This window comes from Mesoplodon densirostris, chromosome 11 (assembly GCF_025265405.1).
Source record: "Mesoplodon densirostris isolate mMesDen1 chromosome 11, mMesDen1 primary haplotype, whole genome shotgun sequence".
Lineage (NCBI taxonomy): Eukaryota > Metazoa > Chordata > Mammalia > Artiodactyla > Ziphiidae > Mesoplodon > Mesoplodon densirostris.
This window is the reverse complement of record NC_082671.1, coordinates 78,484,864-78,501,079: the sequence shown is the minus strand read 5'-3', so window position 1 is coordinate 78,501,079 and position 16,216 is coordinate 78,484,864. Positions and strand designations below refer to the sequence as shown.

The 16,216-nt window shown below is 46.1% G+C and overlaps 1 protein-coding gene across 1 annotated transcript in view; it reads right to left on the bottom strand.

The window, feature by feature from the left end:
- NT5DC3 (5'-nucleotidase domain containing 3) overlaps positions 1-16,216 on the bottom strand; it is a 55,267-nt gene that overhangs the window by 26,938 nt on the left and 12,113 nt on the right. Inside the window, exons 2-4 of the mRNA XM_060113135.1 lie at positions 9,328-9,512; positions 3,232-3,306; positions 2,721-2,776 (exon numbers count right to left, since the gene is read on the bottom strand). Coding sequence (XP_059969118.1) covers positions 2,721-2,776; positions 3,232-3,306; positions 9,328-9,512 — 316 coding nt within the window. The remainder of the gene's footprint in view (positions 1-2,720; positions 2,777-3,231; positions 3,307-9,327; positions 9,513-16,216) is intronic.

Genomic DNA, 16,216 nt, shown 5'->3' with positions numbered 1-16,216 from the left:
AGAGGCTGGTCTGTCCCCATCCTCCTCCTGCCCTCTGATACTCTACCTTAAGAAGGTGAGCACTGAGGCAGAAAAAGTCACACACCAGGCTCCAGTGGACTATACACCACGTCAGGATGCCTGACACCACCTCTGGGAAGAATGATCCCAAATGCTGCATCACACTGAAGGCCAGTTTCCCCATGTGTAAAAAGTCAAGGTAACGTCCCCCATCTGCCTGCTTCCAGGAGCCGCAAGAGAATCTGTACATGAATCCAACTTCTCCAAAGAGAGGGAAAAAAAGATTGTGGAGTCTGGCTGGCCAGGATTCCACCCCTGTCTCTGGTATCCATGCTGTGAGCAGGTGCTTTCACGTGGGATTTAATGGTCTCAGACTTCCTCCCCTGGAATAGCCCCTCCAGAGAACTGTGAAGGGAAGTATCTGTTCCCCACCCCCTTCTCTAGAGGAGAAGGCACCTGAGAAACAGACACCAATGGTGAGGAACCCACAGAGTGAAGGATGGAAACACCACGCTGTGCTACAACGGGCGTATAAACAATGCAACTCGGATTTCAGTTACTAACACAAACAGGGTGCTTACCACACTTGGCCAATATTAAACTACGTATAAAACATGACTTACATGTGACGTGTAACTGTAATGAAAATATCACTTCAGCCTCTTTCCTCCAATCTCTACCCTTATCTTAATATTAAAAATAGCCAAGGGGATTCATTGATATTTTGCCTCTGATCTTGATTAACTTGAAACAACTACCGGCCTTCGAAAACAAAAGAGCACTGCACTTCCCTTTATCTTTGCTCCAGAAATCAGATAAGACACTGGGACTAAACCAGATCATTCTAGACAGTGACCTTGGAAGACAACTCTGGCTACCGCAGCGGCAGTCAGCAGTGAACACCCCTAAGGCTCTGACACCTAGAAAGGGAATATACAAAGCAAAGGGACTCTGCCGGGGGAGTGATATTTCTGTCCCCACCCTAGGGGCTGCCTGGTCCTTCGGAAGCCACTGCCACCTCTAAGACACGTTCACAGGCCCGTGGCCACACAAGCTGCATCTTTAAGGCCCACATAACCAAATGCCAGCTCAAAACATGCAGACAGAGCAGCACACAGACCTGCCGGAGCCGGGCTCAGGCAGACGGTCGGCCTCACCCGAATGCGGCCTCAACCAGCACTGAAATCAGAATAAAACTTTACATGGCCCTGTATGCATAAGAGAAATAGAAAGGGTAGGAGCACAGACCTGAAAGAGTCTGCCCTGGGTTCAAATCCCAGCTCCCTCACCTGCTGGGGGATTACCTGGACTAGGAACAAGTAATTTAACCTCTTTGGGTGTCAGTGTCATTTTTTAAATGGGGGGCGGGGGCAATGGCAGTACCCACCTCCTGGTGGTACCTACTGAGAAGATGAAATGAGTTACGATAAACAGAACGGCACCCGGTATATGGTAAGTACTATCCAAGTTCTGCTGCTGTGACTACGATGGGAACAATCCTAGCTTTTCACAAGGTTCCCAGTTAAGATCTGAAAACATGGGTATGAAACAGGACTGCAGCGGGGAGCCAGCCCGCCCCTTGGCCCAGCGGTGCTCACGCACACAGCCCACACACAGCGGGAAAGCCAGCCCGATGCAGCGACCCTGCGGGGATCAGAGAGGGACGAGGCTGAGGCTTAAGAATGAACAAGACCTACAGGGCTTCCCTGGTGGCGCAGTGGTTGAGAGTCCGCCTGCCGATGCAGGGGACACGGGTTCATGCCCCGGTCCAGGAGGATCCCACATGCCGCAGAGCGGCTGGGCCCGTGAGCCATGGCCGCTGGGCCTGCGCGTCCAGAGCCTGTGCTCCGCAACAGGAGAGGCCACAACAGTGAGAGGCCCGCGTACCGCAAAAAAAAAAAAAAAGAATGGACAAGACCTACAGAGTCATAATGCAAACAGTGAAACAAGCAGAGAGAGATCTCAACAGGGTTAGGAGAAGAGGCTGGAGAAGGGGGTGCGTGTGCAGGAGAGCCAAATCCTCAGCCCTCACAGCAGGGACAATGTCCAGAATAAATTAGGAAACAGAAGTGTAAGCACATTATTTAGAAACAGAAAGAAAAATACCAAATATATATGTAAATAGAAACCACACTCCTAAATCCCACCCACAAATTTAAGAATTAGACAAGGCAAAACCCTTCCTTTCAAAGTTACAAAGATTTCTCACCGAGCTCAGTACTTCTACTAATTCTATCAATAATAAACAGGAGGAAAAGAGTCTTAATATCCAAACTACTCAACTACCATGGTGGGAACAACAACCTGCCCCCACCATCCCTCTCCATCCAAACCTCCTCTGCAGGACCCTCACTCAGGTGGCCACCATCACCTTTGGAGAGCCCGTCCTCCCCAGAGTCCTCCAAAGTGCTCCCTAATGGCTGAGCACACGTCCATCATCACCTGGGTCACCGTGGACTGCACTGATTGGTCTACCTGTGTGGCTTCCAACCTACATCCCGAGCTCCTTGAAGACATCCTCACAAGCCAAACCATTAGCATCTAACATGGTAGTGGCCTGATCAGTGTTCCTGAATGAGGGAGGGAGTGGGGGAATGAGAGAATGATTCACAGATACACACACACTGCAGCTCTCCCATCACTAAACAGTCAGGGGGTCTTGAAACCCAAAGCCACTTGGTTACTTCGGGTAAATTAAATTTACCTCCTCTCACTCTTACCTGTAGACAGTTCCCAGCTGGATGTAATGAAAAGCATCGATCTTCATCAAGACTGCCTTCAAAAATACAAGCACACACACAGGTAAATAATGCACAACAATTTGTATATTTAATGAAAATGCCAGGAGTCATTATAAATCCTATCAACATCAAGTTGTCATAAACAAAGAAGCATCCTGTATGTTTCTGAAAGATTTGCTTGCTGAGTTCCTCATTAAGGAAACAGCCTGTCTGCAAAAAAAGATATGACAACCACCTTGTCCTCATAATGTTGAAAATGACTGACTATTGGAAATAAGCAAGTGTCTCCCAGTGGCTAAATGCTTTCATGCTCTTTCCAATACAGTCTCTTGAAAAAGACTTCATCCGAAGCCGTTTTGGATAATTTAGTTCTTCAGCCCCAAAGAACATGATTTAAAATCAATTTACACGTCCAGCAAAGAAAAGCATCAAGAGTACATTTTCCTCCCAAGCATGTTTAACTGTAAAAAAGGAAGAGAATTCAACCTACCCGCTGCACGTCATAATGCAGTCCGCGGATTGCAAAGTTTGGGTCATACTCATACTTCCTGATTTCCACGGGATACTAAGAAGGAAGAAAGGAACCGGTTTTAGCTAGCGACGTACTAAGTTCAAGACAGCATCCACACTTGGCCCCTGTACGAAGGCTGAGACGGCTCGTGCACTTGGGTGGGAAGCTGGGGTCAGAAGGGACAGGCCACAGCTTGCCCTCTGCTCCCAGACCACGCACTTCCAAGCCACAGAGCACCCCTTCTGCCCTAGTCCGTGTTTATCTGCCCACACACAGGTGAGGCCTCAGCCCCCCAGCTTCTTCAGCCCCCCGGCTTCCCTGGCCTTAACTCTCCCCTGTCGTCAGCTGCAGGGACCCCTCAGCCGTCGGTACAGCCTTCCTCCCACTCGGGCCAGAGACACCCTCTCTCAGCGCCCGGCTCCCGGGTACAGCTCCAACCCTGGTTCAGAACACACGGCCTGGCTCCCCTGCTATTTCCTAATCATTAACCTGTCCCTCCTACTACACAAAAATCCCAATCCCCTCCTTATCCACTGCACCCAGCATCCAAGTCCTTCCCTCTCTCCCGAGATCTCAGAATTGGAACACCAGTTACCTCACTGGTAGCACCGACGTACTGAGCGCACTGTCTGCTGCTCTGCACAGCTGGCCCCAACATGCCCATTTGACAGATGGGACCTCAGAGGCTCCGGATGAAACAACCTGGCCTGGGCCACACAGCACGGGGCGTGGTGAGGCGGGGGGTCAGGCTCTCCCCACTACCCCTGCCCTCAGAGCGTGCACCTGCGGGCCAGAATATCAACTTCTGAGTCTAGGGAGGCTGTGTCCCCAGGATCTCCCAATCACTATGTGAACTGCTTACGTAAAAAACCTACACAACTGTCAACGGACACAGGAAGCCCCTCTACGTGGCTGCACAGCTACCTCCCAGTGCACGGCTAGGGTCACGCGTGTGCAAGAACATCTCCTGGAACCACCAGGCTGACCTGCATGCGGCAAGTTTCCCAGCCAAGCGCTGAGTCAAATGTCACATTCGGGCTCATTTATCTAACACCTGCCACGTGTGCCAAGGAATCACTCAATGCTATTTCCCTCCTGGGCAGAAAGTTATAGAAACAAAGTTCCCCAAAATCCACACAAAACATGAAGCCAAGGCAAAATGACCTGTATCAAGCGAATCTACACCAAGCACTATACTCTCACCTAATGGTGGAATCCAATGAATACGTCAAGTATTTACTGAGCACGTACTTTGTGCCAGGGCCTAGGAACGTGGCAGTGAATAAAACTGACATTGTCAGGACTTCCCTGGCAGACCAGTGGTTAAGACTCCACGTTTCCACTGCAGGGGGCCCGGGTTCAATCCCTGGTTGGGGAACTAAGATCCCGCATGCCACATGGCGCAGCTAAAAAAAACAAAAACAACTGACACCGCCTCTGCCCCAAAGAAGTTTCCATTCTGCGGTGGGCAGGAGAACCATAAACATATCAACACATGGTACAGTGCCTCACAGTGATAAGTACTACAGAAAGAATGCAATACAAGGGTTCAGAGTGTAGGAAAAAAAAAATGAGGAGCAAGGCTTCGGGTTGCCTGGAGCCAGGCAGGAGGTCCCACCAGAGGAACGGGCAGGTGCAAAGGCCCGAAGGTAGGAGCGTGTTTGGCGGTTCAAGGGGCAGCAAGGCAGCTGGAGCGGAGCGAGGGCAGGTGGGAGGAGAGGAGGCTGGTGGGGAAGCCTGGGGCCCAGGAGCACTAGAGGCCTCTGCTGTCACTCCAAGCGTGATGGGAAGGCTCGAGGGGGTCTTGAGTCCAGGACTGAGATGACTAACGTTTAAAGGTTCACTCTTGCTGCCGAACGGAGAACAGACTAAGGGGCAAGAATAGAAGCCAGGGGACCAGTCAGGGGGCCACCGCACCATCGGGCGGGAGGGGATGGTGGCTTGGACCAGGGTGCAGGCAGCGGGGGAGGTGAGAAGTGGAAAGAGACAGGCAGGACATATTCTGAATGAGTGAAAAGAGAGCTCACGGCTGCAGAGACTGACTTCCTCCCAAACGGTACAGCATGTGAAGGGAGATAAGAGTAATTTTGTAGTGGAGAGACCTGGTAAACACTACCTCAGCCAGAGGGTCAAGGCCAGCATCGTCGGTGGTAAGTCATGTTGACGGGATGTGATGAGAACGGAACTCTACCTCCATGGTCTTCCTCCCCAAATCCACAAGCCCAGTCTAACCATGAGAAAACAGGGGACAACGCCCAAGAGAAGGGCATGCTAAAATGTACTCACCAGGACTCTTCACAACCATCAAAGTCATCGACGGGTCATCAAAAATAAGGAACTTGTAAGAAACTGTCAGAGCCAAGAGAAACCTAAGGAGACGTGACACCTAAATGCAATGTGGTGTCCTGGATGAGATCCTGGACCAGGAAAAGGACATGAGGTAAAAACTAAGGAAACCTGAAGCAAGTACAGACTTTCATCAATAACAACTAATTAATTAATATCAGTTCCTCAGTTGTGATAAATGCACCAAGGTAATGTAAAATGTTAACATTAGGGAAACCAGTCATGGGGTGTACTCTCTGTATTACCTTTGCAACTTTTCAGTAACCCTAATACTCTTCTAAAAGGAAAAGTTTATTATAAAAAAGAGACAGCATGTGCTGAGAGATCAGAGGTGGAAGAGAGGCGAACTGAGGCGTCGAGGCTGGTGTTAGGCTTTGGATTTGAAAAACCGGGCGAACGTCGGTAACCATTAATAATCAGGAACACTGATGAGGGTGCAAATCTGGGAGGCGAAATTAAGAACTCTTCTAACACTGTCTTTCTATCCCTTGGGGCAGACGTACTGAATGAAAATACAGATACAGTTATTACCCAATATTTATTTCAATTTTTGTAAAAACTTATTCTCGTGAAAAAAAAGAGAAAGGGTCATTACGAAAGGGCTGGAACATTTACATTTGCTTTTGGGAAAGACGCTCAATTGCAAGCTTACTGCTCTATCACTATGCATCTCAAAAGCAGATGTCTTTCATCTCCACAAGTACGTTTAGCCTTTGGCAGGAAAAAAATGGCACCAAACTCAATGCTTCCAAGAGCATCTTGGAAGAATTATTTTCAAATCCAAAACAAGAGAAAAATCTGCATTAGCATAACTGCCTCTATTAATATGCTTGATATAATTAGTGTTAGGACACACTTCTTTTATCAAAGCAACAAACAGACATAATGGGAATGAAATAAGTATCTTAAATCTAGAAGCTTTTCTAATCATAATGATTGCACCTTTTTCCCATCTATTTCATCTCTCTTTTCTCTCCAAAGTTCATAAATTTTTAATCTTCATGAATATTTTATTTTCATATGAACAACAAACCCACAGGGTAGAAAGAAAAGGTGTTATTAATCCCACAAAAGGCAACGTGAACAAAGAAGAGAGCATCACTGCCTTGGAAATACACAAATCTAAGTTCAAATTCTGGTTCTGCTTCCTACTGGTCTTGTGGCCTTGAACTACTAGCTGAACTCCGTAAGCCTCAGTCTGCTCAACTGTAAAACAGAGTAAATATCCATTTGCAGGGCTGTCACGCAGATCAGAAATAATAGTAGTAATAGCTAACCTTTACTGAGTGTATTCTATGTGCCAGGCATTTTACAGAAATTAACTCCTTTGATTATCACAATAACATTTGAGATAAGTACTGTTAACTGTGCCCATTTCATAGAAGAGGAAACTGAGGCTCAGAGACATTAGGTCAGTTACTCAAGATTACCTAAGAAATAAGTGGTAAAAGGATTCAAACTCCAGCAGTCAGGCTCCAGAACCTGTGCTTTCGGCACTGAGCAGACAACCAACAGTTGGTGCTGTTAGTATAATAACCTCTGTTTTATAAGTGGTGTCAGTCACAGCAAACGTTGCAGATGACCTGGGATTAGAATGCCAGCACCAGTGCAAGACCCCTTCAGCTCGCTCTCCAATGGGGTGATGGGGAGATGGGATAAGCTGACATATAGGAGAGCAAGAGCACGACCACCTTGCTCTTATACTGCTTCCATCCTCAAAGTAAAGGGAAAGGACCGTGGGTAAGACCAAAGAGGAGAGAGTCTCTTGAACAAATGGAGAAATGCAGCTGGATGGCAAGTGGCTAGATGGGTTTACATCTGATCAAGTGGCCATAACTAAAGAAGCTTGGTGGCTGAAGGGAATGTTATTTTTGGCAAGTGCCATTTCTGCATTCTGAATAAGGACAAATGAGTTTCTTATTAAATCCACTGATAACCAAAAGCTGAGGGGATCAGGAAATAACACTGCACCAAGTGGTGAGGATGCAAAACTTTACCAGCATTTATAAAGGTACGATACCCAGAACCAGGAAGGGGATGGGCTCCCTCTAGTCCACACTGGTCAGACCCCACCTGTAGTAACATCTTCAGTTCAGAGCCTCACATTTGAGAGGGATAAACCAGAGCACACACAAAGGAGGGTGACCAAGACGATGAAAAGATGAGAAAACACGCCAAGTTAGAATGGTTGGAAAAACTAAGAATGATCCAACAGGTAAAAGAAGTCTTACAGGGCATAATGGTCCATATAACACCCAGCCCATTACTCAAATAGTCAAGTATAAAACATCAGTTTTCATGATTGAGGTTTCTAGGTTACTCACGCCCAACCTCCCCCACCCCCAGCCCACCTCTGTGGATAAAGTCCTTCCAGATTCCACTGAAATGTCACCTCCTTCGTTGTTTCCCCAATTCCCTCGGGCAGAGAAAGTTGTTCCAACCATCCTCTGCACATGCCTAGCTCTCTGTTCAGATGTCTGTAGGGCTCCACCAGGCAGAGGCTTCATAATCTACCTGCCTGCAGGATGGACTCCCCCACTAGACTGTTGGTTCTCCAAGGACAGCACCTGTATTCTACTCACCTTCATCCTCCCTGCTTCTATGACAGAGCTCAGCACAGAAGAGGACTGAGTAAAGGGAGAATGAACGTGTGAAGGGATGAATGAAGAGAAGGGATCAGTGGTAAAAGCTGCAAGAAGGCAGAACTGTTCAACCCGTGGAAGGACCTCCCCAAATTCAGAACATCTCCAGGAGCGAGGCATTCCACTCACACTCCTCGGGATGCTGTCAGGGGTTCTCAGAGGGGACTGGTCCAGATGACCTCTGAGGATGCCTCTCATCCTGGTTCCTGAAACATGTACTCAAACTAGACTAGAGAAAACCACGTTTGGTTGTGAGTGTTTTTCTTCCTTCCCTATTATAAGCTCTCAACAACACTACACATCAAAAGACAGTCAAATATTATTTATCTAAGAACGCGATTCCATTCAGTGATGAGAGTAAAACACTGCCCATGATTTCAAGAATTTCTTCCAACCAGAACCCAACAGTCTGCCACTGCATCAGGCTTTGGGAGAACCTATGTCACTGCTCCATGAGAAAGGAGAGGGCAAGCGTCCGCGGCTGAATCTCCACTAATGAGTAACTTGGGACAGTCTTTTTGTCAGAGACGTCTAAAGATTCTTTATTAAACAAACAGCTATCTTCCAGGTACAAAGTTTCAGTTAGGCAAGATAAATGAGTTTTGGAGATCTATTATATAGCATAGTACCTATAGCTAACAATATTGTATTGTATACTCAAAATTTGCTAAGTGGGTAGATCTTATGTTAAGCGTTCTTACCACACACACACACACACACACACACACACACACACACACACAAATCACAATAATAATAATAAAGGGGGCAGGAGGAAACTTTGGGAGGCAATGGATAGTTTATGACCTTGATGATGGTTTCACACACTTATCCTGAACCTCAGTGAGTTATATACATTAAATACATATAGCCTTTCACGTGTCAATCATACCTCAATAAGTGGTTTTTTTAAAAAACTATCTTTCAGATGGAGTCATTTGGAACAGAACCAAATCTACTCATTCATTCAGCAACAATTTACTAAGTGATGTCTACCGTGCCATGCACGAGGCCAGGTCAGCTCGCTGCTAGTCTTCAAACGCCAATGGGGAAGAGGAGGAGGACTGTGATGTCCCCATGCTCTTACCCTGTGTTCGTTGATGAGAAGTTCCCGAGCGGCATTAAATATCAGTGTGTGGAGGTGCTTGGAATAAAACACCAAGGTGTAATCATAATCAAAGCCATAGATTTCAATGTCCGACAGGCTCATCTCATTGTTTGAGAAGATGGCATCTGGATTCAACAAGTTGCTCATAATTGAAGGAACCAATTCTAGAAGTAAAGGGAAAAGATACATTATACCCTATGATAAATAAAGGTTAGTATGATTTCGAAACAAAATGAGTAAATTAAAGTGCAAGAGTGATTAGCCTTCCCTTGAAAACATTATGCTAAGTGAAAGAAGCCAGTCACAAAGGACCACATATTGTATGATTCAATTTATATGACATGTCTAGACTAAGCAAATAGTATCAGAGTCAGAAAGTATCAATAGACTGGTGGTTGCCTAGAACTGGCAGATGGAGAGAAATGGAATGACTGCTAATGGGCACAGAATTTCTTTTGGGGGTGATGAAAATGTTCTAAAACTGATTGTGGTGATGGCTGAACAGCTGTTTTGATTACACTAAAACCCACTGAATGGGAAACTTTAAGTGGGTGAATTGTATGGTATGTACATAACATCCTAATAAGACTGTTATAAAAAAAATATTTGCTCCGACATCACAAAAAGATTTGTTTTTGTTTAAAAAAGAATATATGCGGGCTTCCCTGGTGGCACCGTGGTTGACAGTCCCCCTGCCGATGCAGGGGACACGGGTTTGTGCCCCGGTCTGGGAAGATCCCACATGCCACGGAGTGGCTGGGCCCGTGAGCCATGCCTGCTGAGCCTGCGCGTCCGGAGCCTGTGCTCCGCAACGGGAGAGGCCACAACAGTGAGAGGCTCGCGTACCGCAAAAAAAAAAAAAAAAAAATATATATATATATATATATATATATATGCCAGTTAGAGATTTTAGAAGATAGAAAAACATGTAGATAATTAAATATCACCCACTGTAACATCACCCAGAAAAAAACCATTAACATTTCCTGTATTTGCCGCCCATATTGTTCTATGTATGTAGTCTACATAGTTGACCTCACATGATATACACAGCTTTGTGTTCCACTCTAAATTTAATATCCTATCATAATGTGTTCTACCATTATAGACTTTCTAAGAATATAAATTTAAATCATTATATAGGGCTTCCCTCGTGGCACCGTGGTTAAGAATCCACCTGCCAATGCAGGGGACGTGGGTTTGAGCCCTGGTCTGGGAAGATCCCACATGCCGCGGAGCAACTAAGCCCGTGCGCCACAACTACCGAGCCTGCACTCTAGAGCCCGCGAGCCACAACTACTGAAGCCCGCGCGCCTAGAGCCCGTGTTCCACAAGAGAAGCCACCGCAATGAGAAGCCCGCGCACCACAACGAAGAGCAGCCCCTGCTCGCCACTACTGGAGAGAGCCCGCGCGCAGCAACGAAGATCCGACACTGCCAAAAATAAATAAACTAATTATTATTTTTTTAAAACCCATTATATAAGATTCTGGTATATTGTGCCACATCAACCTTTTACTCTATGTTACACACTTAGGTTTTTTTCCTGTTTAAAAAAACAGCATTAAGTACCTTCAGATGTTCAGCTTTGCCTTTCAGATGATTTCCTTCAGATGGTTTGTTAGAAATGTGATTATCCCCAGGATCCCATCAGGGTCCCCTGGATCCTATGCTAGTTTTGAGCTTCTTTTTTGAGCAGTTCTGACTGTTTGTGAGGATTGCTATTTTCATGACTTTTATTCTTTCTTGGAGGTTTTCCAAAAGCTCATCCTACCTTACAACTTCCATGAGCCCACTGGATCCTTTTAAAAATCTAAGATGCAGTATGGGAGATTCGTGATCTTAGTTTCCAACATCTTGCTATTTTATCATTGCAGACATTATTTCATTATTACCTAGCAATTATTCCCACCTATGATTTTAAAAAAAGACTAAATAGGGCTTCCCTGGTGGTGCAGTGGTTGAGAGTCCGCCTGCCGGTGCAGGGGACGCGGGTTCGTGTCCCGGTCCGGGAAGATCCCACATGCCGCGGAGCGGCTGGGCCCGTGAGACATGGCCGCTGAGGCTGCGCATCCAGAGCCTGTGCTCTGCAACGGGAGAGGCCACAACAGTTAGAGGCTTGCGTGCCGCAAAAAAAAAAAAAAAAGACTAAATAAAGAAAGCAGGCTATGACAGGAGATTGCCCAAGATGTTGCAACAGTGAAACAAATCATCGCTACAACGTCATCCTTCAGCTTCCTCATTGCCCTGCCCGAAGTACCACATCATTTTCAGGAAGGTACAGAGAAGAAGTCTGAAGATACCATCTCTGCAGTCATTTTTTTAGCTTTCATGGAACACAGCTGAGAATTCATAATTTTCTATTTTCCAGCATAAAACTGACAGAAGAAGACATTTCACAATTATTAGATGAGTCAGAAGATGAATGCAGAGATAGAAAGCAGGTCTCTAGAGTCAGGTAATGACAGAGGTTGCACAATATATTTCTAAAGACAAAAAGGAAGTACAATATTCTCATCCAGTCATTTCACAGGTAGTCATTTGACACAAAGAATCTCATCACGCAACATTTTGCAGCAAGAACACAGACCGTCCCATTTTGCTAAGAGGATATGTAACAGCATTCTCTCACCTTTTATGATGTTTGTGCACCAAAATTTACCTGCAACAACTCATCAGTAAACAAATGCTGAAGGCAGGTTGACTTCCTGGTGATAGGTACAAAACCAACACATGCACACGAAAAGTGAACTGTCCACATCTTACTGCTAAAACTGAACTATCTGTATTTTACTACTCTTCACATTACTAAGGGCCACCTCCGGGCTCTGTCGTAAGAGCTAATATTTATTAAGCACTTACCACGTACGATATGCTCAGAAGCACATTCTATCACCTCATTTAATCCTTATGACACTCATGAGGCGAAGGCTCTACCATCCCCACTTGATGTATGAGGACACTAGAAGCACACAGAAACTATACAATTTGCTGAAGGACACACAACCACTAAACAGCAGAGCTGGGATTTGAACCTGGTAAGTCTGGCTTCAAAATCTGCGCTCTTAATGCTCTTCTCCAGGATTATGGGAATCAACAAGCATTTGAGAAGGGTGCACTTATTTTCTCAATAAAATGGAGTCAACCCTTCCTCATTTCAGTGCTTACCATAGAGTCTACAATGCTTCCTCCTTCCCTTCTGCTCACTTCTTTCTCACCTTATCCACTTCTCAGAGGCCACCTGAAATACCCAAAAAGTACTACTTTCACAGGGTGACAACTCCAATCAGGGCATCGTGCCAGCCACAATGAGGTATTCTGAGCCTTTCAGAAGGCTCCCTATAGCTGTGGGGCTTGGATCCCTTTGAGAACCTGACAGAAGCCATAGAATCCTCTCTCCACAGAAAAACACAAATAAAATTTTGTGGAAAACTTCAGGAAGGTTGACCCCTGAAGCCTATTCATGGTCACCAGGTAAGATGCCAAGTTTCTCTCCCACTGACAACCTAGATATGACCAAGTCTACTGAAAATCCAAATAGCCAAGATTCACCAACAATTCCATTTCTTCTTAGTTTGTCAAAATCAATGAGATGGTAACCTTGGCCTTTTTTTTTTTTTTTTTTTTTTTACAACTAAGATCCATCTGAGGATAAGAAAGACAGTAACATTTCAAGAAACTCGAAGGCAGACAGTTCACAAGAACTAGTTCTTAGGAAGGGAGAAGCCAGTGGTCCTAAGCTCTTCAGCATCCAACACTGAAGACCATCTGGCCTTACATCATCAACGGGCCACTGCAGAGGATGTCATTTTCCGAATGGGACCACATGGCATTGTCTGTACGAAGTGAAGCGGGATCGCTTACAGAGTGACCAAAAGCTCTTCTTTCACAAATGACCTTTCCAAGGAAGTTCTCATGGCCTGTTGACCTTAGAAGTTTCTATTTAGAAAGGTGCTGAAAATGAAGTCTACATCCCTTTCTGCTACCTGAGAAGAAGTTGTAAAGCCCTCAAGGAACACGACTGTGCTGGAACATGGTGCTGACAGTCAGCAGATCTCCAGAAGCTGCCCAGGAATGTATTCCCCACTGGAGGGCAAGCTCAAGGTGTATCAATCACATGAACATCATCACCAGAAAGCGTGCATGTTTAATTTGTCATCACTCGAAATAAACACGAGGAACATCAGCAGCTTAAAAGGATCTCAACGTCCCATGCAATCACTTCAAAAAAGGGCTGAGAATAAACGCAAGTCATTACAAGGCAAAAGAAAAGAATGCCAACTGTTCAGAGAAATACGGTCTGTCTAAACTGAGGACTCCAAGTATAAACAGAAGGGCCCTTGACTAGTCAGTTATGTACTTCCCCAAAGCAGACACGAGAGTGGGTACAAATTGAGACAGCGAATTCCTTTTGCTCCTGACGGATGATGACAGCAAGACTATACAACGAGGACAAAGACACGGAGAGACAGCCCTGCTGCTCTGCCCAAAGCTCCGACCAGGGCTGGGTTCCAAGGCAGCCACGCTGAGCTGGGAGGTGAGCGCCTTTCCTGGGATCAGGCGGCAGACTGCGCGGCCCCTGCACACGCACCAGCTTCCGGTTACTCACCTGCTCACCCCACAGAGCACTAGGACACGCGGTGGACCACTTACAGGAAACAGCTGTAAGCTTCCTGGGGTTCTGCGCTTATTTTTATTGTGGTAAAATACGCAGGACACAAAATTTACCATCTTAGCCAGTTGAAGTGTACAGTGCAGTGGCATTAAGGCACTTCACACTGCTGTGCGACCATCCCCACCGACCAGCTTCAGAACTCCTTCCATCTTGCAAAAGTGCAACTCCACACCCATTCCATTAGACACCAGCTCCCCATTCCTCCTCCCCCAGGCCCTGGCAACCACCCTTCTATGTTCTGTCTCTAGGAATGTGACTCCCCTCGGTACCTCACATAAGGAGAACCATAGAGTATTTGTCTTTTGTGAGTAGCTCATTTTATTTAGCATAGCATCTTCAAGATTCATTCATGTTGGAGCACGTGTCAGAAGTTCACTCCTTCTAAAGGCTAAAGAATATTCCACTGTATGTTTATCCATTCATCTGTGATGACACATGGACACTTGGGTTGAAGTTCACTCCTTCTAAAGGCTAAAGAATAGTCCACTGTATGTATATCCACATTTTGTTTATCCATTCAGCTGCAATGACACATGGACACCTGGGTTGCTCTCACCTGTTGGCTATTGTGAATAAAGCTGCTATGCATGTGGATGGACAAATACCTCTTTGAGCCCCTGCTTTCACTTCTTCAGGGTATATACCCAGAAGTGGACTTGCTAGATCATATAGTAACCTGATTTTTAATTTTTTGAGGACTCACCATACTGTTTTCCATAGCCACTACACCATTTTCTGTTATTTTGGTTTTTTGGTGAGTTTGTTTTTGTTTTTGTAAGATCACCACAGAAGAATTCCTTCCTTGCCTTAACTTTACCTTTACTTCTGAGTATGAATGAAATCAGAACTTAGGTATAGAAGTCAGACATTTTTCCACCTAGTCAAGGAAAGATTTTTAAACCGTGTAAAGATCTGAGTTTGGGAAATACAATTTTGGATAAGTACTGTGTTCCCTGTAATGTTCAGAAATGCACAATGACTCTCCCTTAATAAAGGCCCCCAGACTAATGGAGCAGTGTGTGGGGACAGTGCCAAGTAGAAATACATGGCCTGAGTCATGTCAAGGAATACTCCTAATGTCCTCAGAAAGGCAACATGACTGTCCCTCGGCCCTTGGGGACACCACACTGGGAAGCTCTAAAGGGATACATCCCCTACTCTCAGCACCGTCCCAGGAACAGGTCAGATAAAGTCAGGAGGAGAGGCATTCGGGATGAGTCAGACCAAATGAGGTTCTCGAAGGAGCCTGTGGTAGGCAGTGACTGTGAGCCCTGGGTGTGTGTGCCACCCAGTGTGTCTGGGCCACCTCGTACTGACTCACATTCTCTCCTTCCAGGCACATGGGGAAGATTACAACCGCCCCCCCTTCACCCCTAACCACCCCCAGTCCCACTCTGGCCAGCTCTGGCCAACAGATTGTGGGCAGAAGTGACACGGGTCACTTCCAGACCAGAGCACACTCCCTCCCCTGCTGTATCAATCATGGACACATGTGCTATGGAGACACCACAAGATGGAGAAGCCTGGAAGGCTAGGCCACCACACTGAGGGCAACTGCCCTGGAGAAGTGCCTGAGGCCCCAGGAGACTGCAGGAGTGAGAAATAAACTGTGGTTATAGCTGCCAATCCTAAACCACTGAGATTTTTAGTGTCGCTTGTCACTGCAGCATAAGCTAGCCTAACCTGACTGACACACCTTCTGTTTCTCCACTATGCTCAACTGCTCTGGGAAACCGCCCCTCCCTAACATTCAGACTATGTGGTCCTGGGGAGGTTCTGTTCCTGACTCTGGGAGGAGATCATGTGACCCAAACCTGGCCAAAGAGAACCCCTGAATTCCCTCACCAACACGGATTCATTTGGGGCAGGCACCTCCAGCCAATTATCCTCATATGTCCCCTGTAGCCACAGAGAACCAATGAGTCCAATCAAGGAAATTTCTGGATTTACAAGGGAATTTCAAGAAAGAGACATTCGTTTCTTCCAAACATGGACCTAAGAGTATATAAATCTGGAGATATGAAGGGCCACCTCTAGCAACCTAAAAAAGAGGCCAGTGGGGAGGAGAGCAAGGTCAAGAGACGGAAAGAATCCACCCAACGACATCAACTGAACTTGGATCAAGGCAAGCTTGAAGCTGGTACTACCTCTGGATTTTTCAACTGCACAAGCCCATAAAATAGCTTTTCAATTT